The sequence below is a fragment of the Papaver somniferum genome, chromosome 5, assembly GCF_003573695.1.
Source record: "Papaver somniferum cultivar HN1 chromosome 5, ASM357369v1, whole genome shotgun sequence".
In the NCBI taxonomy this organism is placed as follows: Eukaryota; Viridiplantae; Streptophyta; class Magnoliopsida; order Ranunculales; family Papaveraceae; genus Papaver; species Papaver somniferum.
Genome location: NC_039362.1, coordinates 150,886,896 through 150,914,629, shown reverse-complemented (window position 1 = coordinate 150,914,629; position 27,734 = coordinate 150,886,896). Strand labels below are relative to the sequence as shown.

Genomic DNA, 27,734 nt, shown 5'->3' with positions numbered 1-27,734 from the left:
GAGATTTATATCTCTGAAAGTATATTGGAGTTAGTCCATACATATTTCTAAGCGAAATATTGGGTGAGGTTGTTAGACCCCCGCTTTTTCACTTCTCATCAGTTGGCATCATCATAGTTGGCTTCTTATCTTTGCAGCGGTGCATTGGGTTGTTCTTTTACAGATAACTATTACTTGGATATATCATATTGGACCTAAAATATTGCCTCTCGGGTATGTTTATTCAGCAGCTCTTCAAGATAACATCTCTTTTGATACCTTCTCTGATTACATCACATCTCAACTCTATACCTATACTCAACAAAGCTATGTTTATTATTACCCAACACATACTTCTGTTTTTTATTATAAATTTCCATCCTTTCATCCTCTATCCAACACAATCCTATGCTTAGTTTCTTTTATCTCAATGGCTAGACCTCATCTTAGTCATATTACCCAACAAATGGAAGAAACTTATTTAAATGAGGAACCAATTCATAGAAGAGTTATATCTCATTTTGATACTGCAATCTTTACTGGTATTAGAGAATGGATATTTAGTTTGGTTGGAAAATTATATGCACCAGGTATTATGATATGGCAGGATGCTGAAAGGGCTGCAAGAGTTATTTGGCCTCAGCTTCGAAGGAATGATCAATGGTATGTTCAATTTAGGTCCCTGGATCCTAATATCTTTCGTATTAAATTTCAAAATGCTTCTGATAAAGATTCAATTCTATATGGAGGTTCTTGGAATCTTGATGGTCTCTTGCTTGTGCTGAAAGATTGGAACTTAAATCTAGACTACCATAATTTGGATTTCACTATTTCTTTACTGGATTGAGTTTAAGAATTTGCTTCCTGAATTTACTTATCCTGAGATTCTTAGAATTCTCTGAGATATTGTTGGTGATACTAGACTCGTAGAACCTGATGGCATTAACCCTCTCACTTCCAATAAATACAGAGCTTTAGATATGATAGATGTGATAACACCTTTAATCAATGGTATTTATGCTGCAAGTGATGTTGGTGTTACCAGGTGGGTGGGTTATTTTTATGAAAAACAGCCTTATCGTCTATGTCAAGCTTGCAAAGTAGCTTATCATTCTGATGCTAACTGTGAACAGATGAAAATTCTAAGACTAGCAACAGAAGAAACTCTTCACAATTTTGGTTTTGCTGAAACTATTCTTCCTCAAGCTCGGAATCCTCAAGAAGAAGCTTAGTTATTTTTTGCAGCATGGTTCTAATTGTCATTCAAGACTTAGACCTCCAACCCAGATTCAGCAAAGTCCCCTTGATGGAATGCATATCTCTTACTTTACTGCCACTGTTAATGATTATGCTTCGCCAGCTCTTATGTTACGCAGGTTGAATCTTCTACTCGTTTAATGTCCTACTTTGGTTATTGTTAGTGAGACTCCTACCACTGATATGGATCATGAACCTGTTGAAATTCAAGAGTTAACTTGCAAACCTAATGTATGGGACATAATTGCTGAGGCTTCCCAGACCCAGGTTACTATTTCGTATCTTTTTTCAAATCTTAAATATTTCAATTTTATTACCTCATTGTTTTACTTGTTACTTTTTTTTGTATCTTTTTTATGATTTTTTTCTTGTTTTTGGAATTGTCAAGGTTTTAATAACCCTCATACGAGAGATTATTTTCGTTTTTGCATATCTCATTATGATCCCAATATTTTCTTTCTTTCCGAAACTAAAACTTAAAAATAAAATGCATTTGTATTTATCTCACACGAAATATCCTAATTATTGGTATGCTCCTTTTATTGGTTTTTCGAGAGGAATTGCTTTTGCTTAATTGGAAAAATGGTATTGACCTTCAAATAATGCATACTACTCATAATATCATTCATGTCATCATAAATTATCATAACCATATACCTGACATGCTTCTTAGCTGTATGTATGGTGATAACAACTCAGTTGCAAACCATGATCAATGATTAGACACAAACCATGATGTTGATGTACCTTGGGTTTTTATAGGAGACTTGAACTTTGCTATGCATGATTCGGAAACTCTGAGTACACATCCTTTTACTCATTATCACTCTAGACAGATTAGAAATATTGTCAATCAATTAGGTCTTATTGATCTTGGTTATTCTGGATCTGCGACTACGTGGTCTAGTCATAGAAATGGTGCTGATTTTACTTCTATTAGATTAGATAGAGCTTTAGTTAATTCGCCGTGGATAAGTCATTTCACTTCATCTCATTTGCAACATATTGCTCCTCTTGCATCCGTTCATAGTTCCATTTCGTTGCATACTACTGCTGAGTTTGGTAAACATTCGCATTTCAAGTTTTATAAATGTTGGTTTCAAGTTGCTTCTTGTTCTGACAATATTCACACAAGTTGGAATCAAAATTTCTGAGGGTTTCCAGCATATCAATTTTCTAGTAAACTTAAGCACACTAGAATTGAAATTCAAAAATGGAAAAGGCTCACCTTTGGTAATATTGAGTCTCAGATACATTCTCTTCATCAACAACTTCAAGACTGCTATGATAATAATATGACTACTAACAAAATTAAAGTGCGGCGTTTAAATCCTTCTCTTCAACAATGGCTTACTATTCAAAAGGAGTACTATATGCAGCAAGCTGGTTATCATTTACATGAAGCTGACAGGAATGCCAATTACTTATCATAAAAACAATCTCATATTCAAGTTATTCAACGTCCGTTGGGCATCTTGTATGATTCTAAACCTGAGATTGAAGATATCTTCCTGAAGCATTTTTCTTCCGTCACCACTACTACTCAACAACCTCCTAATCTGGATATACTCAATAACTTTTCACCTTGTATTCCAGAAGATGAAATTTTATTTCTCATTCATATTCCAAATGCTGGAGAAATTAAAGAAGTCGTTTTTCACATTAAACCTTGGGCTTCTCCGGGTAATGATGGTTTTCAAGCTGCATTTTATCAGAATTGCTGGGATACTGTCGGTACTGAGGTAATTTCCATGGTACAACATTTTTTCACTACAAAATATATGTTGAAAGCTATTAATCATACTTATCAAGTCCTTGTTCCTAAAATGTCATATCCCCCAACCACAACTGATTATAGACCCATCAGTCTCTGTAATGTTAGTTATAAAATCATTTCCAAAATCTTAGCTAATCGATCAAAAACCATTTTACCTAAGATCATTCCTCCTACCCAAACTGCCTATTTCCCTGGTAGACACAACCATGACAATGTCACCATAGCACAAAAGATTTTACATTCCATGAAAACTAAGAAGAACAAAAATGCTTTGGTTGGTATGAAATTAGATATGTCTAAGGCATTCGACTGACTAGAATGGCCTTTTTCTATTATCTATTCTTCGGCAACTAGGTTTTCATTCTGATTAGATTTCTATGATTCAACAATTTATTTCTACGACTAATGTTTCCTTACTCATCAATGGTTGTCCAAGTACTAATTTTACTCCTTCAAGAGGAATTCGTCAAGGGGACTCCTTATCCCCTTCTTTTCATTATGGAAGCTCTGTCTAGACTCATTCCACAACAAGTTAATGAAGGTCAGCTGAAAGGTATCAAACTAACCAAACATTGTCCTGAAATTAATCATTTGCTTTTTGGAGATGATTATTTGTTGTTTTCAAGCTACTCCAACTCATATGAGACATTTTCAGTCTATTCTTCACATCTTTGGTAAAGCTTCAGCCCAGGTCATTAATATGCAGAAATCAACCATCTTTTTCAGTAAGCATACATCTCCTTCTCAACGGAACAACATTACTTATATTTTGCAGCTGAAACAAATGGGTGTAGGAGAAAAATACTTGGTTATTCCTTTACTGATGCACACAGATCTAAACATAAAATTGTCAAGACAACATGAGTAATAGGCTTCAAGGGTGGCAGAGTAAATTGGTCAATCAAGCAGCAAGAACCACTCAAATAAATTTTATTTTCAGTACCATGGGCATGCACCAAATGCAGATTTTAAAGCTACCTGACACTACAATTCAACAAATAGATAAAGTGCAATTTTGATAATCATAAATCTCCTAGAACTATCTAAAACACTATAATTCGAGATGGAGGTTTAGGCTTGAAAAATCTAAAACACTATAATTCTACATTTCTTCCTAAACTTGCCTTGAAAAATCTAAAACACTATAATTCTACATTTCTTCCTAAACTTGCCTGGAGTTTACTTCATAATCAACACACTTTGTCGGCTCGGGTGTTAAAAAGGTAAATACTTTCCTTTTCATGATTTGACCATCCTCCTCCTTCAGATAAAAATGCAAGTTGGGGGCTTCGAATCGCGCTTGATAATGTTAAATAGCAGGTGGGTCATATAAATATTTGGACCCATAACCGAATTCCCAAACTTATCCAACCCTTTACATCACTGGAATGATCTGCATTTTAAGTGACTACCAATGGGTTTCTCAATTGATTTACTGCAGTTACTTCTTTGGATTTTGTCATCCGCAACAGCAAATTACTACACATTCAACAAATATATGTACCAGACAACGGGTAAGCACACAAACACTACTGCGCATTCAACAACCAACCAACAGTACTGTTGTTTCAACTCCCTTATTAGACATGCATGTTACAAGCTCGGTGGCGCACACATAAAGTTCGCTATGTTCAGATGGAAAATTGTTGATATTTCATTTAACATAATTTTTACACAATTTTCAATGTATGCGGCTGACTCCTCCAGTTGCTCCTCCGTGCAATTGGTATGTCTGGCTCTTCACCACCTGAAGAACTCCTGGTTGCTCTGCCAAAATAAAATTAGCGCATGATGTTAAGGAGTTCAAGTATTCATATGTTCCCGAAGAATAAAACAATCCATGGGAAGAAATTATGTAAAAATTGAGACCAGCGGGTCAACAAGCTGAGCATAATGGTACTTAAGCCCGAGCACTGATTAGTTACCTCACCTCGTGAAAGCGTGAAAATCAAAGATATAAAGTTCAATCTAACTATGTTGTAAAGGGCATAACCAATCGCAAACGAAGTCTTGCACAACAAAATAATCATAAGTAGAAGGATCTAGGGAGGGCACCAGTATAAAACCAGACACAGGTACAAAAAAGAAATTGTTGTTCATTCTGATTCTGATTGTGCTTGTTCAGTTCTATCTTACTGAACATGTGCAGGATTTCCTTTTGCTTATCTTAATTCGGTTCCATAATAGGATTCCTTTTTTACAATGTTAACTCAGATCCAACTAATTGGACGTATAAGTCCTATAGGAATATCCGAGTATGTTACTGAAATACAACTGAGGATTGTAAGATGTACAACTTGGATTGATCTTTAATTTTTCTAAAGAACCACATAATAACAACCTAATTTCATCTTATACAACCATAGATTTAAAAATAAGCGATATGACAAAAATAACAAAATTAATCCAAAAGATTTTGCCTCAAGATGTATCTATGGAACTACCAGTCAACGCTCAATGTTCCCAGGGACGGAGGCACGGAGCTATGTGCATCTTAGGGGTGGCCCCCGCCCCCCCTGTTTTTTGTTAATTCATTAGACATCCCTTGATGTTTTTGTTATTTGGAAATCCTTCAATAAGCCCCCAAAAATATATGTTTTATACATTAGCCTCCCCTGTGAAAGATTTCTGGCTCCGTCCCTGAATGTTCCTAACTGTGAAGATCCAATTGATGCATCCACATCACAGATTTCATTCTTAAATCTCAATTACAGGGATCCAAAAGATTACACTCACCAAAATTGAATGATGAAGACACAAATAACATGTAGAAGGAAAATAAAGGAAGTCAAACCTAAAATTTGATGAATGTCAGGCATGACTACCATCTTACAAATTGATCATCATAAGAATTCTTATAGAGAGTGAGATGAATTACCTGTGATCTGTGTGACCTGTTCAGGAGTAAGCTTTGCAGAAAACCCACTAGCAGCAGTCTTGTAACTGTATAAGATTGCATCTTTTGCAGCCTCCTCGCTATCATCACAAAACAATTCCAGTTAATTCTAAACAAACAAGGATCAACAATTAAAAACTCTAAACCCATAGAAAGAACAGTACCTTCCAAGAACAGTAGTTAGGGTTCTAAGATGATAAGCTTCAGGTTCTTCCCCTTCAGGCTTTTCACAGTAAACAATATGAACTTCTGAATCACCGGTTGACATGATCGTCACAACTAACGAAAACAATATCAAAGATAAGAATGGTAATGATGAAAATAAGTTTTTTCTCTGCATCTAAATATTTTTGTTTTCGGAGCTCCTTTTAAAGGTTCAATTTTAACTTTTATCTTTTAAAAAATGAAAGTCCTTCGCCACTAAGTAATAATCCTATTAAAAAATTGTGATTTTTCTTTATCTTCGTTTATCTCTTCTCTTGGGATCTCCGCGTTATTTTCCTACTAAAAAATTGTGATATTGACACGCGTCAACATGCGTGGCTCTAACATATCTCAAGGTCTTACTGGATGGCCAAATAATATGTCGGTAGATGCGATAGCTTGCAAACGTGCATCACATGAGTCGACACCATCTTTATGCGGCAACCGGACGGTTTTCGAGGTGTTATCGGATAGTTACTACCATCTTTGGTCTCAAGAAGCTTTATCCGATCAAAGGTGGCTTGGTATTATAATCAAAGAAATAAGATCAAGTCTTATCGTGGAATCCAATCCATTCCAAGTGTGGAAAATTCGTGGAATGTCAAGTCTAGTGATTTTTAAGTTGGGGTTTTCCACAAAAAATCCAAGCAAGATTCCATGGTTTGGTGGAAGGGTCCGTGAAATCCATCTAAACACCAATAAGAATAGCGTTAAACGCAATTAAGAATGAAGCTAAGAAAACGCAATTAAGAATTGCGTTTTTTTTTAATCCGTAGATTTAAAATGAGTTGTTGAAATCTTACGGCTGAAAAAAAACTTCATTCTTAATTGCGTTTTTTTTATCCGTAGATTTAAAATGAGTTGTTGAAATCTAACGGCTGAAAAAAAAGCTCAATTCTTAATTGCGTTTTTTTAGCTTCATTCTTAATTGCGTTTTTTTAGCTCCACTAAGAATAACGTTTCTACTATTCCACCATTACACTTGCGCTTCCACCCACAGTTCCAAATGCTGAGGTGGCGTGGAAGATGGAAGTTGGATGGATTCCACCATAAGACTTTCTCTAAGAGCACTTGAAAAAAAATGGGATATGGGAGTTAGTAATACTATGGAAGGGTACAGATGAGTCTACACAGTCAAGATCAAACTTGGTGGTTCTGTTGATAGATATAAGGCGATACTTGTTGCTAGAAGATTTACTCAAACATAGGTTATCAAGAAACTTTTGCCCATGTAGTAAAAATGAATACTATCAGGATGTTGTTGTCTACATCAGTAAATTTATGGTGGCTGCTATAACAATATGATATAAAAAATGTTTTTTTATATGTTATTGCCACCATGGTTTGGTGGTTCGAATGATTTTAATGTTGTGTGTAGATTGAAGAAGGCATTATATGGTTTGAAGCAATTTTCACGTATTTGGTTTGGAAGATTTTGAAATGTAATGAATGGGTATAAACAAAGTAATGTTGATCACTTTGTTTTAAAGAAATCCGGCAGTAATTTGACAGCACTGATAATTTATGTTTCTGATATGGTGGTAACTGGAAATGACACTGATGATGAGGAACTTGAAGACATACTTGTATTATGTGGTTGAAATGAAGGATCTGGGAGCTTTCTAATATTTTTGGGAATAGGAGTTGTACGGTCCAAGCAAAGTATTTTCTTATCCCAACAGAAATATGTGCTTGATTTACTAAACGAAATGGATATGATAGGTTGTCATCCTATCAGTTCTCCTATAAAAGAAATCATAAACTAGATAACGATTCTGATCAATTGTCAGCTAATAAAGAACAATACCAAATGTTAGTAGGGCATTTGATTTATCTTTCTTATACGATGCGTGATATCACTTATGCAGTATAAGTGTTGTTAGTAGATTTATGCATAATCCTGGTAAACAACAAAGGATGTTGTCATGAGAATACTTAGGTATTTAAAGTCTGCACCTAGAAGAGGTTTGATGTTTTCAAACCATGGAAATATGAATATTTCATGCTATATTGGCTCAGATTGGGGTGGACAAGGTGATAAAGGAATATCAACTACATGTTATTTCATATTTGTTGGGGTAACCTTGTTACTTGGAATATGTAAAAAGCAAAAGGTATTGTCGAGTATAGAGTATAGAGCAATGTTCAAAGGAATATGTGATCTATTGTAGCTTAAGAAGCTTATGGGGGAGCTTGGTTTGTTCGTGGAAGTTCTCATGAAATTATTTTTGTGATAATCAATTAGCAATCAAGATTGCACATAATATTATCCAACATGATCGAACAAAACATGTTAGGATTAATCGAAATTTTATTTATGAGAAGATAGAAGATAAAGTTATTGAAGTACCATTTGTCCATTATGTTGAACAATTGGCAGATGTGTTGACTAAGGCAGTATCAAATTTATCATTTCACGATTATATTGTCAAGATGGGCATGTCAGATGTGTACGCACCACCTTAAGGGGAATTGTTGAGATATTGTTATTGTAAATAGGTTGTCATACACTTGTAGGTCAAGCATACTTGTGGTCTCAGAATACTTGAAGCCTAAGTTTTTGTAGATATAATTACCTTCATAATTGGAGTTGCAAATCTTTATTTCATCAACATATTTATTTTTGCAGAACCAAAGTTTTTGTAATTTTAGGATTACCGATTGGATAACTTGAGTTTGGAGATTGTACTTTTGATTCAGAAAGACTACTCGATTTTCCTTCTAACAATCTGGTTTCGAGAAATTTATGGTAAAACTTGGTTGTAGATGAACAATGCGAGATTCAAGGGATAATGCGTATGGCAGTTCATTATATATCCCTCTGTCCATTTGAATGCAAAGAAGCTTAATATTCATGTGTTTTTTGGATAGTAGACTGGGAGAAAATACTAAAACAAGTTTGGTTAAAACTACACGATTTCTAAAGGAAAATACCATTTATAGCAGGGTAGGTACCATTCCATGCAAGAGACAGAGATAAAAAATCGATCCTCGTCATAAGATGATTCGAACAGTACTTCCCTACTAATTTTTCTACCCGCCTTTAGCAATCGTGTAAAACTGGAAAAGTACAAAATAGTTCTATATCTTTGTTCAACAAAAGAGAAAGAAAAATCAAATTTCTAATCAGCAAAAAATTCATCAATTCTGAATAACCAATTTAAGTTGAAATATATAATGATCTAGCTTTTCATTTGCACGATCTATTCTCTGTATAGCCCAACATCCAGACACCTTTACCATGTCTATATCCAACTATGTCTTAAATTCATTCAACTCAAAAATTTCTACCTATAAATAAAGTTGGAAAGTAACTGCAAAGGTGAATGATATAGCATCTCCAAGTCCGTATGGTATCCCAGTATTATTCTACACAAAATTATGGTAAATCATAAAAGAAAGTACACATTTCAATCTCAGATAAGTTATCTGGAACTCTAGATCACGCTCATTTAAGTAGTTTGATCCGAAAAATTAAAAATGCTTCTTTTGCACTACATTTGGAAAAACTGTACAATTTTAAATTTTATATGAAATTACAGCAAAGTTGTTAGTAGACAGATTAAGGACACTTACAAACAAGTTACGTCTTGGTCTCAAAATCCTTTTGTCAAGGGAAGACAAGTTAATTACCGAAGATGTTCTTACTGCAAAACAATTTTCCCCTTCGACGAAGCAGTCAACAACGAAAAAAGATCATTTTATTTTGAAGTTGGACAAGTCAAAGGTGAAAAAACTGGGGGTACCAAAATACATCACCACCTTTTTCGTAGGCATTCTGTATGGATAAACTCAACACAACTCCGAAAGTTAAAACTCAATCAAGGAAAGTGTCTAGAGTAATATCTCAATCTCTCTTGTGATTGGAACGTTTACAGAATTGAGTCTGTGAACCTAATCTCAAAGAGAGTTCTTGGACGGTACCAAAGACCAATATCCAAGGATCAATCAAGTCTTATCCAACAAACAAGGTCGGACCTATCTAATTTTATTGATCAACATACAACCTATGATATTTCAATTATAAAGATAAAACAATATAATGCGGAAAAAGAAATAACAAAGACACCAGAAATTTTGTTAACGAGGAAACCGCAAATGCAGAAAAACTCTAGGACCTAGTCCAGATTGAACACCAAACTGTATTAAACCGCTACAGACATTAGAATACTACCAATTAACTTCAGTATGGAATGTAGTTAATCCCGAACTCAATCTTCCACTGATTCAGGTACAGTCGCGCTCCTTACGCCTCTTGAATCCCAGCAGCACTCCGCACAACTGATTCCCTTATATGATGTCACACCAACTAAGAGTTTCTTCAACTCAATTTAAGAATTTAAAACAAATCTACCTCCCGCATATTAAGCCGATATAATTTATTTCCTGATTTACGGTCGAAACGGATGATCAGATCAAACGTAAGATCCAGGTGATGGAAATCGATAGCAACTTGACAGAAGTCTGTCTATCCTCAAAATCCGGACTTATGCAACCTGAAATGCAACCCAAATTATTATTCACCTCACAAGTATAAAACTTATGGAATCACAAAGTTTGAGACGAAGAGTGTTAGAGCATTGCTCGGTCGAACTCGCATGCGTTGTTATCTCAAGCATGTTTGTCAATGTTACTGATCAAAACAATAAGTCTTGATTTCTAGTCTATTATAGGTAAGTCTCAGACTAGGATAGAAAGTGTAGTTGAGATCAAGGACTTCATGGCGATTCATCATACAAGTAGAAGAACTACTTAAGGAATCGGTGGAACTTCTCGACAAAAAGGTATGTGAAGACTTGAACTTATCTATCACTCAAAAGTCTATCTACTCTATCTCCTACTCTTTGAGACAAGAAGTCGTATGCTATATATATAGACTTGGATTATACACATTTGGTATTCGAGCCAAGTATACCTCGCATATCTATATCTCGAAATATGTTTTGGTAAGCTTTTTGCTTCGATCAAGTTTATCTTTACCATGTGACGAAAGTCATCCTATGTTTCAATTATCTTGAAAATTGCTTTGACGAGAAATGGTGTAATAACTACATAACGTCCTCTAAAAATGTTTCAATGATTGAAATGAGAGTTTAGATTACATAACCAATGGTGGACATAAGCATTATTGTGGAAACACATTTATGTATAAGTCCTATTCCTCGAACCAAAGTTTACGAACTTTTTTGATCAGGAGAACCAGAAGAATGGCGTGAGACAAATCCGTGAACTCAGTCCGCGAACTGCCAAAGTTCTCAAACCCGAGAATTTCTGCTGGAGTTGACAAACTACTTGCGTGAAGCTAAGTCCACGAACTCAGCCCGGGTACCCAGTCCACGAAACGGCGAATTTCTCATACCCGAGAATTTCTGCTAGAGTTTGTAAACTCTTCCCGGTAACTTAAGTCCGCGAACCTAGTCTGCGAACTTGAGATGGTTATATATCTGAAGATGATTTCTGAACTTAAACTTAAAAAGACTAAGGAATGCAGTTTGCAAACCGTGTCTATAAAAGTTCATGAACCGATTGAAATGAATCAAATCATCCTTGCTTCAATTGTGTCTTGTGTAGTACATAAGATTTCCTTGCAATTGAACAACTCTCTAACTAGTTCATTTGAAGTCATTTGAACTAGTTATGGTGAAGAATAACATGGTTGATATGAAATGCTCATATGGCTAACCTTTTGGTTAACTATTGTTGAACCAACAAGTGCATACGTTTGGGTGCGGTTAACAAACCTAGAAGCGTGCATAGTCAAATGTGTGTAAAAAGCTAAGTTTTAGATCTAACGGTTGAGAAATATTAACTTGAATCTAAATCAGGTTTTCATCTAACGGTGAATATTGAATGCTTTGTTACTAAGCTAACATTGATTGCAAACCCTGATTTGAAAGACTATATAAAGGAGACATCTAGTATTGTGCAAAACTAATCCCCACATCTTACGTGTGATACTAGTTTGCGTGCTAGAGTCGATTCTCCTTTAACCTTTGGTTTTCTTCTTCTAAAACCAGGTTAACGACTTAAAGACTTCATTTGGATTGTGAAGCCAGACCGATACTACTTTTATCGTAGTTGTGTGATCTGATCTTGCTTCTTCTATCGTACGAGTACAATCAGATTGATTGGATTGAGATTGATATCTCCGATAGGCAAGATATAAAAAGTAATCACAAACATATTCGTCTCATTGTTTGTGATTCCGAAACATCTTGTTTCGCTACCATACGATTAAGATTATTGTGAGGTGATTGATAACTTTAGGTTGTTCTTCGGGAATATAAGACCGGATTATCAATTGGTTCATGTTCACCTTGATTATTATCAAAAGACGGAACAAAAACTTTTAGGGTTTATCCGTGGGAGACAGATTGATCCTTAGATAGACTTGTTTGTGTGAGACAAATTTGTTTATTGTCAAGTCTTCGACTTTGGGTCGTAGCAACTCTTAGTTGTGGGTGAGATCATCCAAGGAAATCAAGAGCGTAGTATCCTGCTGGGATCAGAGGCGTAAGGAGTACAACTGTACCTTGGATCAGTGGGAGACTGATTGGGGTTCAACTACAGTTCAGTCCGAAGTTACCTTGGAGTAGGCTAGTGTCTGTAGCGGTTTAATATAGTGTGTGTTCAATCTGGACTAGGTCCCAGGGTTTTTCTTCATTTGCGGTTTCCTCGTTAACAAAATTCCGGTGTGTGTTATTTCTTTTCCGCATTATATTTGTTTATATAATTGAAATAATACAGGTTGTGCGTTGTTCAATCAGTTAGAATATCCGACCTTTTGGTTGTTGATTTAAATTGATTGAAACTTGGATATTGGTCTTTGGTACCATCCAATTTATCTCTCTTTGATAAAGACTCGTAGATTTCTATTTGCTTGAGTATAGATCAAATCGAGAGATTGAGATACAAAACTCTTTGATGTACTTTTATATAGATTGAGTCTGACTGTCTAGTTGATTCTCTAGAAAGTATATTAGAGTTTGTACATACATATTGCTAAGCGAAGGATTGGGTGTGGTTGTTAGACCCCCGCTTTTTCAATTGGTATCAGAGCATGTAAACACGTTTAAAGACCTTACAAGTATGTGTTTATAGCGATCTGATTATGGACGAGTCTATCTCTAGTAACGTACCAGTTCAAAAATTAACAGATGATTCCGAGATCTTGGGTTCACCTAAGAGAACTGTCACATCTAAGTCAATATCTAAACATTCTTTTGATGTAAATATTGTTGATTGGGAAACACTCCTAGAAGAACAGTTAGATGAACTTTCTGATGAAGGTTATTCAGATATTGATAGAGATTTTGATGAGGAAGTCTCAGAGTATGATAAGTTTTTGGATTCGTTGAAAATGAAGAAGATTACAAATTCTCATGTCACTTCTCTTCTGACTCCTCTTTGTCTAGAAAACAAGAAATTGAAAAGGATTTACGGAGGTCTTTATAGTCAGAATCGCTCTTGCGAATCGGTCCTCAAAGATACCGAGGAAATCCTGAGTAAAGAGTCACTTGAATGTGATCGTGTTTATCAAAAATACTTCTAGTTGGAAGAGAAACTTGCATAAACTGAAGGAAGGATTAACTCTCAGCAAGCAAGTTTTGATGACAGAGAAAGCGCTTTTCTCGCTCAAGAAAAACGCCTTGAGGCTGATTTAGCTGCTGCTCTTCATAAAATCAAGGTGTTGGAAGATGACTTGAAAAAGTTCAATACTAGTGCAAGCAAATTAACCACTATGCTAGGAGAAAGTAAAAACCATCGTGATACACGAGGATTGGGCTATAAGGGAATAGATGCTCCAAATATTAACAAAGAGGTAAAATTTGTCAAGGCTACTGATTCTTCTCAACAAAAGGTTTCCACCGATGGAAAAAGTGAAATACCTTCATCGGCAGTTAAGGTTCAAAAGAGAAAAGTTTATCAACCTCCAAAGTCAGCACATACGGATCCAGGTAAGAACATTCCTTATGTTTGCCACTATTGCGGAAATAAAGGTCACCTGGAAAGGAGATGTCGTTTCCGTATAAGGAATGAGAAAATTCATGATGTTCTTGTTTGGGCATCACAAGAAGTTGTGAAACCAAGATCATATGTTAAGACTAATCCCCTTAACGTTACAGGTTGTAATTGTCCAACCTTTAGGCAAAGGAATCAATGCTGTGATAAAACTATATTTTCCTATAAACGTCATACGAATCCTTTTCACAATCGTAATGGTTATCAAAAGTATAAATTCGTAAAGACGAAGACAAGATCCTATGCTCCCAATTGGAGAAAGACTAACTTGCAAAAGAATAGTCAATCCAATTGTCTTCCGAGAATTCTAGAAGAGAGTAATGGGAAGAAGGTTCCAATTGTTCCTAAATGCACTCAGAAGTGGATACCAAAGAAATTCGAGGATGTTTTGAGTGTGAAAATGAATGATCTCCCAGAAAATTCCATGACCATGGAGAAGGCAGTATCCATGATGTTGGAACTTAACAAGTTCTTTGGAAAGATGGATTTGGATGTGAAAGGTTCTAAAAGCGATCTCTTTCATGATAATTCAAAAGCCACTTGTGGTGAGCAAGATATTTTTCACCTCAACACAACTTGATTGTGTTGTAAGTGCATCCTCACCAATGAACGCCCTGCTATGTATACGGTGAAGGAAGCACGAGAATTGGGGCGCACAGATTATGTTCGGTAAGGCTGCAAAAATTGATTGGATTCTTCTAAAAATGTATGTATATAAACTTGAGCAAGGCTTGTGTTTTTTTTTATTTTGCTTAGAGTACTTATAATGATGTATGTACCTTGCATATCGTTCATTTCTACCTAACTTGATCTGTGTTTAAGGTTCTTAAGTGTTTAGGTTTGAAAATAGTAGTTCGGGATGTTTGGAATCCATGGTACACATACCTGGTATGCTTACCATCTTTTAGAATCAAAATCCAGGGGTTTAAGTTCGCGGACTTGAAAATTCGTTTGCAAACACGTATGCATATTTGCCTGTAGACGTCGATATTCGGTCGACTTGTTTTGACCGTAACTTCTTCGTTCGAACTCGGAATGAACTCATTATTTTTGCATTCTCTTCCTATTTGAATTACATTAAAAATGGAGATGAGAATTATTGATTTTGGATGAGTTAAGATTTGTATTTTTCCCGTCTCTTGTTTTGAGTGTTTTGTTCCGTTTCGTCGCACTTGTTCCGATTCTCTTGAACTTGGGTACTTGGATTCTTGGAGTACTACTCTTCTAAGATAATTTGTAGCTTTTTCAAGAATGATGTTGGTGAATCACAAAGAAGGATATTCAAGAATGGGCAGTAGTACGCATTGCTATGGGATTCTTGAATGTTCACAATCATCTTATGTGAACTATGAGGCATGGTCTTTAATGACTTTGTATGTTCTTATTTTTTAAGAAAATATTTTTATATGCTTTTGGTAACCACTCTTGGTGTAAATCCGTGCGAAAAAGATTGATTCTACCTTCTAAGGACAAAGATTGATTTATGCAGTATTAATCTTTATGGTTTTATATATTGCAATATGTTATGGGATATGTGTGTTTGCATCCGTGAACTATAGTTTTCCCATACCTTGTCAAAAGTTAAGTCTTTCATATGTCGATATGCATGTATTGATAAAAGAATGAATGGACTTTTGACATCACAAAAGTTTGAAGCCTATTATGTCATTATTGATGGAAGATAGGATGAACTTTTGTTGACAAGGATTATGTCTATTAATATCGTTATGCAAATAGTGGTGGAAAATAGAATGAATCCTTGTGTATTCTGCAGTATTGATCATCCCTGATCTATATTTTATGTATTACTGTGAGGCTCCGTAATGTATCTTATGTTGAGCACTATACAATCAAGTTGATTTTTTAGCTTAGTTGGTGTTCCGTGAGATATGTTATGTCGAGCATATTGAACTAAATTAATCATCTTGTTTGGTTATTTAGTTATTGATCTGTAATTTCTCTTATGTCGAGCAAAACAAATGAAAATTAAATTGATTACTTTTGTGATTAGTTTGGTTGTGTATTCCAATTAGATTAATTATGGGTTCTCTTGTAATTAATCTAGTTGAGTATTTTCGTGTCTCCATAAGTTCTCTTATGTTGAGCATAATCAATTGAATTGACCACTTTTTGTGTTTAATTTGATTGCGTATTCCGATTAAATTAATCATGGGTTTACTTGTGATTAATTTGATTGAGTTTTTGGATATAGGAAATCATTCTCATGTTTTTTTTTTGTGTTCAATAAAAATCCTTATTTTCTTTCGAAATTAAGGTCGCTCTTGTTGTTCCTTCAGGAATGACGTCAAATGGGGGAAAGTTTTTTTGAACTTGTGCTTAATGGTCATATCTTGGGGGTGTGCGGCTGTGGAATTTTAGAGGGGTTATCTTGTATATTTAAACTCCTTGATGAATGCATTTAGCTTCGGCTTTATGATTGCATCTAAATTAGTTGGTATGTATTTTTTCCTTTTGCCATGAAATGTCTCTCTCGGAAATTTAATTATGATCCCGTTCTTGTACCTTTGCCAATTTTATTGACAAAAAGGGGGAGAATTAATATGTAGTTCATACTACAAATACATATGGTTTTCGGATCATTATGTAAGGGGGAGTGGTTTTTATGTGAGATGGAGTATTGACTAAGGGGGAGTGATACATATCACCATAGTATTATTGTTAAACTTTTGATACAATTGAACTTTGACGCAGTGTAATAATACTATGACACTATATAACAATGATCGAGAACTATGTTTCCTCATTGTTATAGCTACAAATCTTCAAGAGCGGTGATGCTAAACTTACAACCTTTGGGATCATTGGAGTACTTGGAAGTGAAGAAGATTTCGAGGAATGTTGAAGATTAGACATGTAGAATAGGAGCTACTAAAGTTTCTTTATCTTTTTTGTATTCCATATTATTGATAGTTTTGTCACGAAAATTGACAAAGGGGGAGATTGTTAGAGCATTGCTTGGTCGAACTCGCATGCGTTGATATCTCAAGCATCTTTGTCAATGTTAGTGATCAAAACTATAATCTTAATTTCTAGTCTATTATAGCTAAGTCTCGGACTAGGATAGAAAGTGTAGTTGAAATCAAGGACTTCATGGGGATTCATCATACAAGTAGAAGAACTACTCAAGGAACCGGTGGAACTTCTCGACAAAAAGGTATGTGAAGACTTGAACTTATCTATCACTCAAAAGTCTATCTACTCTATATCCTACTCTTTGAGACAAGAAGTCGTATGCTATATATATAGACTTGGATTATACACATTTGGTATTTCGATCCGAGTATACCTCGCCTATCTATATCTCGAAATATGTGTTTTAAGCTTTTCGCTTCGATCAAGTTTATCTTTACCATGTGACGAAAGTCATGATATGTTTCAATCATCTTGAAAATTGCTTTGACGAGAAATGGTGTAACAACTATATAGCGTCCTCTAAGAATGTTTCAATAATTGAAATGAGAGTTTAGATTACATAACCAATGGTGGACATAAGCATTGTTGTGGAAACACATTTATGTATAAGTCATATTCCTTGAACCAAAGTTTACGAACTTTGTTGATCAAGAGAACCGGAAGAATGACGTGAGCCAAGTCCGTGAACTCAATCCGCGAACTGCCGAAGTTCTCAAACCTGAAATTTTTTGCTGGAGTTGACAAACTACTTGCGTGAAGATAAGTCCGCGAACTCATACCCCGAACCCAGTCCGTGAACCGGCGAAGTTATTATACCCGAGAATTTCTGCTGGAGTTTGTAAACTCTTCCCGGTTACTGAAGTCCGCGAACATAGTCTGCGAACTTGAGAAGGTTATTTATCTGAAGATGATTTTTGAACTTAAACTTAAAAAGACTAAGGAATGCAGTTTTCAAACCGTGGCTATAAAATTTCATGAACCGATTCAAGTGAATCAAAGCATCTTTGCTTCAATTGTGTCTTGTGTAGTACATAAGATTTCCTTGCAATTGAACAACTCTCTAACTAGTTCATTTGAAGTCATTTGAACTAGTTATGGTGAAGAAGAACATGGTTGATATGAAATGCTCATCTGGCTAGCCTTTTGGTTAACTATTGTTGAACCAACAAGTGCATACGTTTGGGTACAGTTAACAAACCTAGAAGCATGCATTGTCAAGTGTGTGTAACAAGCTATGTTTTCGATCTAACGGTTGATAAATATTAGCTTGAATCTAAATCAGGTTTTCATATAACAGTGAATATTAAATGCTTTGTTACTAAGATAACATTTATTGCAAACCCTGATTTGAAAGACCATATAAAGGAGACATCTAGTGTTGTGCAAAACTAATCCCCACACCTTACGTGTGATACTAGTTTGTGTGGTAGAGTCGATTCTCCTTTAACCTTTGGTTTTCTTCTTCTAAAACCAGGTTAACGACTTAAAGACTTCGTTGGGATTTTGAAGGCAGACCGATACTACTTTTATCGTAGATGTGTGTGATCTTGCATCTTATATCGTACGAGTACAATCAGATTGATTGTCTAGAGATTGATATCTCCGATAAGCAAGATATAAAAAGTAATCACAAACATCTTCGTCTCATTGTTTGTGATTCCGCAACATCTTGTTTCTCTACCATACGATTAAGATTGTTGTAGGGTGATTAATAACTCTAGGATGTTCTTCAGGAATATAAGACCAGATTATCAAATGGTTCTTGTTTACCTTGATTATTATCAAAAGACGGAACAAAACCTTTTAGGGTTCATCTGTGGGAGACATATTGATCCTTTGATAGACTTGTCTATGTGAGACAGATTTGTTTATTGTCAAGTCTTCGACTTTGGGTCATAGCAACTCTTAGTTGTGGGTGAGATCAGCTAAGGGAATCAAGAGCGCAGTATCCTGCTGGAATCAGAGGCGTAGGGAGTACAACTGTACCTTGGATCATTGGGAGACTGATTGGGGTTCAACTACAGTCCAGTAAGTTAGATTGGAGTAGGATAGTGTCTGTAGCGGCTTAATACAGTGTGTGTTCAATCTGGACTAAGTCCTGGGGTTTTTCTGCATTTGCGGTTTCCTCGTTAACAAAATTCTGGTGTTTGTGTTATTTCTTTTCTGCATTATATTTGTTTGTATAATTGAAATAATACAGGTTGTGCGTAGTTGAATTAGTTGATAAGTCCGATATTGATTGTTGGATATAAGTTGATTGAAACTTGGGCATTGGTCTTTGGTACCGCCCAAGTTATTCTCATATCAATCAGGCTCACTGATTTCTATCCGTTCGATTTGCTGATTGTATTGAGAAAGAGATAAAGTTCTTGGATATATTTCTTGATTGAGTTTAATTTTTAAGTTGGTGCTCTCGGAATTATATTGCAGTTTAGTCCATACAGATTGTCCAACGAATTATTGGGTGTGGTTGTTATACCCCTGCCTTTTCAATTGGAATCGGAACATGAAAACTTTATAAACCTAACACGTTTGTGTTTGTTTGATCCTAAAAATTATATTTATGGGAAACCACTTTGGGAAACTTATTCTGTGCATATGTGACGTACACCAGAAATCCTTAAAGGTTGTTTATAATTTTTTTCTCTGCAAGACCCCTGGTCTTTCAAGATAATCTCGAGTCAACTAAGACATTAAAAATCTTAGCTGATGGAAAACAATCTAAAGGAAAAGAAAAATATTCCTCTAAGAAAAGTTGTTGCAGGAAACGTGCGAACAAAAGCTCAAAGATATGGAATCTCACTAGACTACTTCTTAATCTATTTGAGGAATTCTACCGTGATGGATCAATTGAAAGAGATCTATTTAAGGCTTTTGAATACGTTTTTAAATTCTTAAAACGACTTTATTCGATTAAGGAAAAAAATAGACCTGGTGTTAGTTCCAATTATGTCAAGTCATGTATTCATGATGTGCAGTCTGGACAGGTTAATAACTCACGTAAAATCGATAAAAAGATTTCTGTCGAGGTTGTTGCAAGTTCCAGATATCGGAAAATCCCACCCCTTAATCATAAGAAAGAGGAGTCAAGAAAAACAATTAACCTTGTATATCATCACTACTATGATTATACCACTGGTACATATCACAAATATCAACCGGAGATGGTGCATGAGCAGCCTCCTGCCCTTCTAACCTCTTGGTAACAAGATTTGGCTCCACCCCATCTGTATATAGCTTGAGATGGGGCAAGTAACGGTTTGATTAGCTTTATGATTTTGTATTATTTTGGGTTAGTTTTTGTAAACTATTTTTAGTTTATAAGAAAATCTTCTTGGAAGAATTTTTCTGGCATTTGAATGTATTCCATGTGCTGAGGAAACTCCAATTGTTTCACACCTTATATGTCAGAGTATTTCTGTCCACCCGAGGTTAAATAATGTTATGTAGTTTTATACTATCTTATTTACTATATTGTGACATGATGTAAATATCAATTATTCCTGTGCTCTGGATGTTCTTGAACTGTTCATTGAGCTAAGAATAAAAATGATTATCTTATCACACTGTTATAAAATTCTCTCAGTGTGCGAACCTCATAGTTCAGGGTTTCGTCTTGGTTTTTTCGAACCATCCAGGAATCCTGATTTTTTCATGAGCCATGGTTCCTGCACGGGTCCAAGTCCTATAAAGGGGATATAAATGTTACGATACGGGTACCTTTCTTCTTCCTCACTTCGTCCGCGTACGTGAACATGGGTTATTCTAGGGTTCGCATACCAACTTCATTAAAAATCTAAATTGAAGGTCTAAGAAGTGCAAGGGTAGTCATCATCTACCAAATAGCTCATTAAGTAAGATTTTCTTCTTATTACCCCTCTCAATATTTAGTTTTCATGGGGAGATTCAATAGTGTTGGTGCGAATTCAAGAAGGATGTATAAAAACCTTGCTTCATCTACTCTTATGAGTATTACCAAGTGACTAAGACTCTATTAGAATTGGATTCATCAAAAATTCTAGTGGTAAGAATTTTGAAAAGATTTCTTCTAGTGGATTCATCCTAGAGAAGAAATTGGTAAAGGAAAATGGTCATAAAGAAGATTTGGTATGTTTTGACAAGTATAATCTTGGTAACATCTTCAATGGTCTTGGTGAAGGATTTGACACTCTCACAAGAATATTTTATGCTAACATCCATGATGCTAATCTTGATAATTTGGTATTCAAGACTATGATAAATTGGAAAAAGTAACTAGTTGATAGAGAGTTGATCTCAAAGACTACCAAAATTCCTTTGGGTGATTTTTGTCTTCCTATACCAAAAGGAAAAAAACCATCTTATAAAGTCATTTCTTTTGGTCTTTCTCGCAAGAACAATTATGTATGATTGCTGCAAAATTTCCCGAAATAAATGGATAAAGTTCAAGCCTCTTGGATGGATTCCGATGATGATGAAAATGATGATTAGCTTCTTTATCTCTTATAATTATTTTGTCTAGGAAACTTCTTATGAGAATTTATTCTTATGTTTAAGAAGGATTTACTAGGGTTTGGAATATCAATTATTGTGATTACACATAACTATTTCAATGATTTTCATCTTGCAATGTTTTTAGATTTGTTTATTTAAATTCTAAGTTATTTAGAAGATGATTTTGCAGTATGTAATCTTTTTGATTTCATATATTGCAACTGCTTATGAGATGTATGCATTTACGTTCGTGAACTGTGCTAAAATCTCATAAATGCTCAAAAGTTAAGTCTATTATGTGTTATGCAAATATTGATGAAAGATAGAATGAGCTTTTGAAAAATTCTGCAGTATCGATCTTTCCCTGATCCACTTTTATGTGAAAGTACCATATGACTCCATAAGTTTTCTAATGTTGAGTGTTTCCGATTAAATTAATCAACAAGGTCTTCTTGTGGTTAATTTATTCGACTTTTCTGGACAGAAATCCATATGATTTGTTAATGTCCAAAGAAATCCTTCTTTTCTTGTAAAAATAAGGTCGCTTATGTTGTTTTCTTGTGAATGACATCAAATGGGGGAGAGTTCTTAAAGGAACTTGTGCTTAATTGCCATATCTTTGTGGGGAGTGCGGCTGTGGAATACTGTAGGAGTTATCTTATATCTTTATAAACTCCTTGATGAATACACTAAGTTTCGAATATGTGAAATCGTCAAAACAAAGTTGATATGTTCTCTGTTAGTCATGAATTATCTTTTTTAAATTTCATTATGATCCCGTAGTTTTCGTATCTTTGGCAATTTATATTGACAAAAAGGGGGAGATCTATTTGGTAGTTCACACTACATACATATGATTTACAGATCATTATGTATGTGGGAGTGGTTTTCATTGTAAGATGGAAGTATTGAATAATGGGGAGTGCATATCACCATAGTATTATTTCAAATTTGTGATACAATTGGACTTTGATTCCATATAATAATACTATGACACTGTATAACAATGATTGAGAACATCTGTTTTCTTATTGTTATGGCTACGGATCTTCAACAACAATGATGCTGAGTTGAACACGTTCAGAATCGCTGGATTACTTGGAGAAACGAAGAATTCAAGGAAAGTTGAAGAGCCACGGAAATCAAGCATGATGGATGAGAAGCGACAAAGTTTATTTATTTTGTAATCCATATGTATTGATAGTTTTTTCATTAAAATTGACAAAGGGGGAGATTGTTAGAGCACTGCTCGGTCGAACTCGCAAGCGTTGGTATCTCAAGCTTGTTTTTCAAGTTTAGTTGATCAAAATTATATACTTGATTTCTAGTCTAATTATAGCTATGTCTCGGATTTAGATAAAATGTGTAGTTGAGCTTTCGACTTCACGACGTTCACCAATTGAAGAAGAAGATCCACTAAGGAACTTGAAGGAAGTTCATCAACAAAAGGTATGTGGAGACTAAAACTTATCTATCAATCAGAAGTCTATTCTATTCTAGCTTCTAATAAGACTAAGTCGTATAGCTATATATACTTTTACATTATACACATTTGATATTTCGAGTCGAGTTTATCTCGCTTAGCTATTTCTCGAAATATGTGTTGGAAGCTTTTTGCTTTAGTTATGTTCATCATATTCTTGACGAGTTTAGTTGGAAACAATTTATTTGTTAGAATCTAAATATTAAGTCAAAAGATGATCATGTGAAAATTACCTTGAACCTCTTATATGATCTGTGTGAGACAGTCATATGATGTTAGCTCGTGAAGTTTCGTATTGATCATTCGATCACTTGAAAATTAATTGAAGCTAATGGTATGTGTAATATTATCATTTTTGTCTTCTAAGGATGTTTCAATAATTGAAATTAGAGTTTAGAACGATTACCCATGTCTGGATACAACATGGTATGCACACCCAGTATGCGAACTGTATTTTGATGATTCAGGTCCGGAACTCTTGTTTGCGTACCTAGTATGCGGACGGATTTACCTGAGAAGGTCCGGAACTCTTGTTTGCGTACCTAGTTTGTGAATGGGTTTACTTGAGTTGGGTCCGGAAAGGTTGTTCGCGAACTGGGTTTGCGAACGGCTTGACTAGGCCAACGTTCGGAGCTGTTGTTTGCATACCCAGTTTGCGAACACGGTGTTAAGTTCTAAAACCGGTAATATATGATTCTCATACTCATGAGCTAAAACATTTATGAGTTAAGGAATGCAAATTAACTTTGCAAACCGTGGTTTAGTATTCATGAATTGATTCTTGTGTAAGTACTTTGTACAATCACGAATCAAACCGATATCGTTTCAATTTGTTCATGAATATTCTATGAGATAGTGAACAATTGAACAACTCTATTTGAAACACAATTAGATTCATTCGATTATCTATCATGATTCATTGATCATCATATTTGATCCACAAGTGTTAGATGAATGTGGTTAAGTCAAAAGTGCACATATGGCTAATTTCGGTTAACTGTTATTGAGCCAACCCAATATACACGTTTAGGTACGGTTACACATATCTAAATATATGTATATTTCATTTGTGTGTAACAAGATAAGACCATCTAATGGTACATATTAATTACTTAATTTCTAAGCAGATTTTGCTTGAATCTTAAATCAAGAGTTCATCTAACGGTGAATATTGAATGCTTTGTTACTAAGCTATCTTAGCTTTGATTGTAAGCAACCCTGATTTGAAAGGCTATATAAGGGTGAACTCTAGAAACTGGAGAACCTAATCCCGACACTTTCGTGTGTCCTACTTGCAAACTAGAGTCGATTCTCCTTTAACCTAGGTTTTCCAAAACCATTATTAGGTTAACGACTTGAAGACTTCATTTGGGATTCGTGAAGCCAGATCCAACTATTTTCTCTATAGTTGTGTCCTTTGATCTTACGTGTTCTATCGCATTGAGTTTTATCTTCTCTCATATTTACACGGGATTTATCTCCGATAAGTAAGATATAAAAAGTAATCACAACAGTTCTTCTTCTCAGACTCTTGTGATATAAAGTATAGACATATCTGTGGGAGACAAATTTGTTTATAAGTCTTTGACTTTGGGTCGTAGCAACTCTTAGTTATGGGAGAGATCAACTAAGGGAATCAAGTGCACAGAATCCGGCGTGGTTCAATAGGCGTAAGGAACGCGACTGTACCTTAATCAGTGTGAGAATTGGTTAGGGCTCAAGTACATTCCAGTCCGAAGTTAACTTGTAGTAGGCTAGAGTATGTAGCGGATTAATACAGTGTGGTGTTCAAAGCTGGACTAGGTCCCGAGGTTTTTCTGCATTTGCGGTTTCCTCGTTAACAATTTTTTTGGTGTCTGTGTTATTTGTTTTCTGCATTATATTTGTTTATATATTTGAAATATCACAGGTTGTGCGTAGTTCAATCAGTTGATAAATCCGACCTTGATTGTTGGATAGAACTTGATTGACACTTGGGCATTGGTATTTGGTACCGCCCAAGTTATTCTCATATCAATCAGGCTCACGGATTTCTATCTGTTCGATTTGCTGATTGTTTTGAGAAAGAGATAAATCTCTTTGATATATTTCTTGATTGAGTCTCACTTTTAAGTTGGTGCTCTCAGAATTATATTGGAGTTTAGTCCATACAGATTGTCGAACAAATTATTGGGTGTAGTTGTTATACCCTCGCTTTTTTCAGATAGCATTCAGGTTTGAAGGCTAATAATATGACACCTTCTATCAATCGTTGGATATTTGTTGAAGACTTATTTTTCTTTTAAAAGAATACAAAATAAAATGTTGATCAGTTGAAAGGAGTTTTGGACAATCATGCTTCTTATTCAGGACAAATCATCAATTAAAATAAATCTTCAATGTTTTTCAGTAAAGCATGCATTGTTTAAGGAAAACACTACTCTATTTATATTTGAAAGCTGGGGAATTCAACTCTCCTATATTTACCCAAGTTCTTTGGTTTCAAAAGTAATTCACCAGTTTTCGACGACTTTCACTTCCAACCCGATGAACAACCTATGTTCCTTTTACGCCCAGTCATTTTGAAGAACACTCCCTCATCTCCCATATTACTGTGGCTGCTGAAACGGTGTTAGACGGTACTTCTTCCTCGAGTCATGTCATGATCACACACTCAACGAAAGAACTTGACAGGTGAAATGTCCCTTTACATTCGATTGCAACATGATTTTTGTGACTCCATTGTAGGCAAATTTGACATAAATTTAGCAGATTGGAGTAGTCATTTTTTGAAATAGCCTTAGTAGGATAATAATAATAATACTAAATATTTTACCTGCGAGATCATATTAGGAATATGTGTTCTTGCAAGCATATGATTTAGGTCTATTATCCGGACTTATGGTTATACATGTGATTTAACCTGAGGAATTACTCACTATATAATAAACTCTCCTTCTAGTAGACCGGCACTCGTTCATGAATAACCGATATAATTTCAACGATTCAAAGGTCTTTCTTTCTAGTTGGGGTGTGAGGTTAACACAAAAAATAACTCATATTATCAATTGGAATAAAATCCGTAAAGTCATGAAAATTGTCGTTTGGTTATTGGATATTTGGCTTAATGAACATATCTTTAGTTACTAAGGTTGTCAAGAGATATTTTACAAATACATATTTTGTATGGACAAAATTGATTACAACAAATTACCTTAACATCTCTAACATCTAGATAACTTGTATCTTTAGTGATTCCGTACAAAATGTGGATTGGTTGCTTGGTATATTAAGTTGAAGCACATCAAGACCTTTTTCCTCAAAACTTTTTTAATATTGGCACCATCAAATCCTTTTCTTTTGTGCAATTCACCTGCATAAGAAAAAAGGAAATTATGGCAATCTTCTCAGCCTTTACCTCTTGGTTTGTACATTTATTCAATAGTAAACAAATTAAGTAATTAACTTTTTCCTCCCAAAGAGGAAATAACATAATTAAGGTGAGAATTTATTCACATAGAGCAAGAAACATAGAATGATTCTCCTCCTAGAAGTTGAACATGGATGCCAATGCAGATTCTAATAGATTTAATATGCCAGTTATGAATACAGATGATAAGGAATATGATGACTATCTAATATTTTCATCATCGTCGGTACTAGAGAGCATGATGGTTGAAGATACACGTTCTTCTCCATCAGATATTTTCAACCTGTTTTGTGCAAGAATAAACCAAAACAGGGTATTAACATAAAAGTTTCTGAAAAGAATTTTCGGATGAAACGCTTTACGTGAGTTGGTTGTTTTAATTTCCCTCTTTTGCCGCTCTTTTACTTTTGATTTATTTTTTTGATTTTTTTCTCTCTTTGATGGAGGTTCAGGCTTTTGTCCCCCTCTAATTTTGTTTTCTTTTACCCTTTTGTAAATAAATTCTCTTCAAGAGTTTGTCAAAAAAAGAGTGTAACTTTTTCAATCCACAAAATATATTGTGAAATCGATAAGGCCCATCTTTCTTCTAACAATTTCCCATTGTAACAATTGCCAATTTACTCGGCCCAATGAAACAATTTATCTTTATCTTTTTTTTTTATCTTTTTCTCGTTTGTACATTATCTTCTATCAAAATAAATAATACAAAATCACTAAGAGTAAAATTTAAATAAGGATATTTTATAAACGAAATCTACTAAAATCGGAGGCATGGGACTAATCATTCGAAATATTTGGAGGTACCCCTCAAAGAATCAGATGTGCTTTTCTACATGCACTAGTGAATGCAGAACATGCTGAATTACAAACTCTTGAGGTAGCAATTCAAAGGGGTAGGAAATTGAGTCTGGATCAGGTGAACTTTGAGCTAGATTCAACATATGTAGTAGAGGCAGTCATAAAGGGAAGAACACACCGCTCTCCAGTCACTCAGCACCGACGAGCAGCAGCTGCAGATAAAAGTCCATTATAGTTAATGATCAAAGCAGTTTGTTAATTTACCATCTAGAAAGAAAATTAAAATTATAACTTGAAATATTATCAAAGATCTACAAGAGATGGAAACTGTGCATTACATTGGTTAGTGAATTACATTCAGATAGACTTCCCAAAACTTACCAATCATACCAGCTAGGAGATTACGCTCACTTGAAAACACCGCATCATACTTGTCAATTACCTAAAAAATACACAAAAATATCAATAACATATATCAACATCAATAATGAAATTAGTTCAG

General features: G+C 34.9%; 1 protein-coding gene across 1 annotated transcript; it reads right to left on the bottom strand.

Annotated features, from left to right (window-relative positions):
* Positions 1-4,475: 4,475 nt before the first annotated feature.
* On the bottom strand, positions 4,476-6,345 carry LOC113283194 (subtilisin-like protease SBT3.9). The gene is made up of 3 exons (XM_026532370.1): positions 6,074-6,345; positions 5,892-5,989; positions 4,476-4,780 (listed from the first exon to the last, which is right to left on the bottom strand). The coding sequence occupies exons 1-3, from the start codon at positions 6,247-6,249 to the stop codon at positions 4,695-4,697; spliced, it is 360 nt and encodes a 119-aa protein (XP_026388155.1). The 5' UTR covers positions 6,250-6,345; the 3' UTR covers positions 4,476-4,694.
* Positions 6,346-27,734: the final 21,389 nt, after the last annotated feature.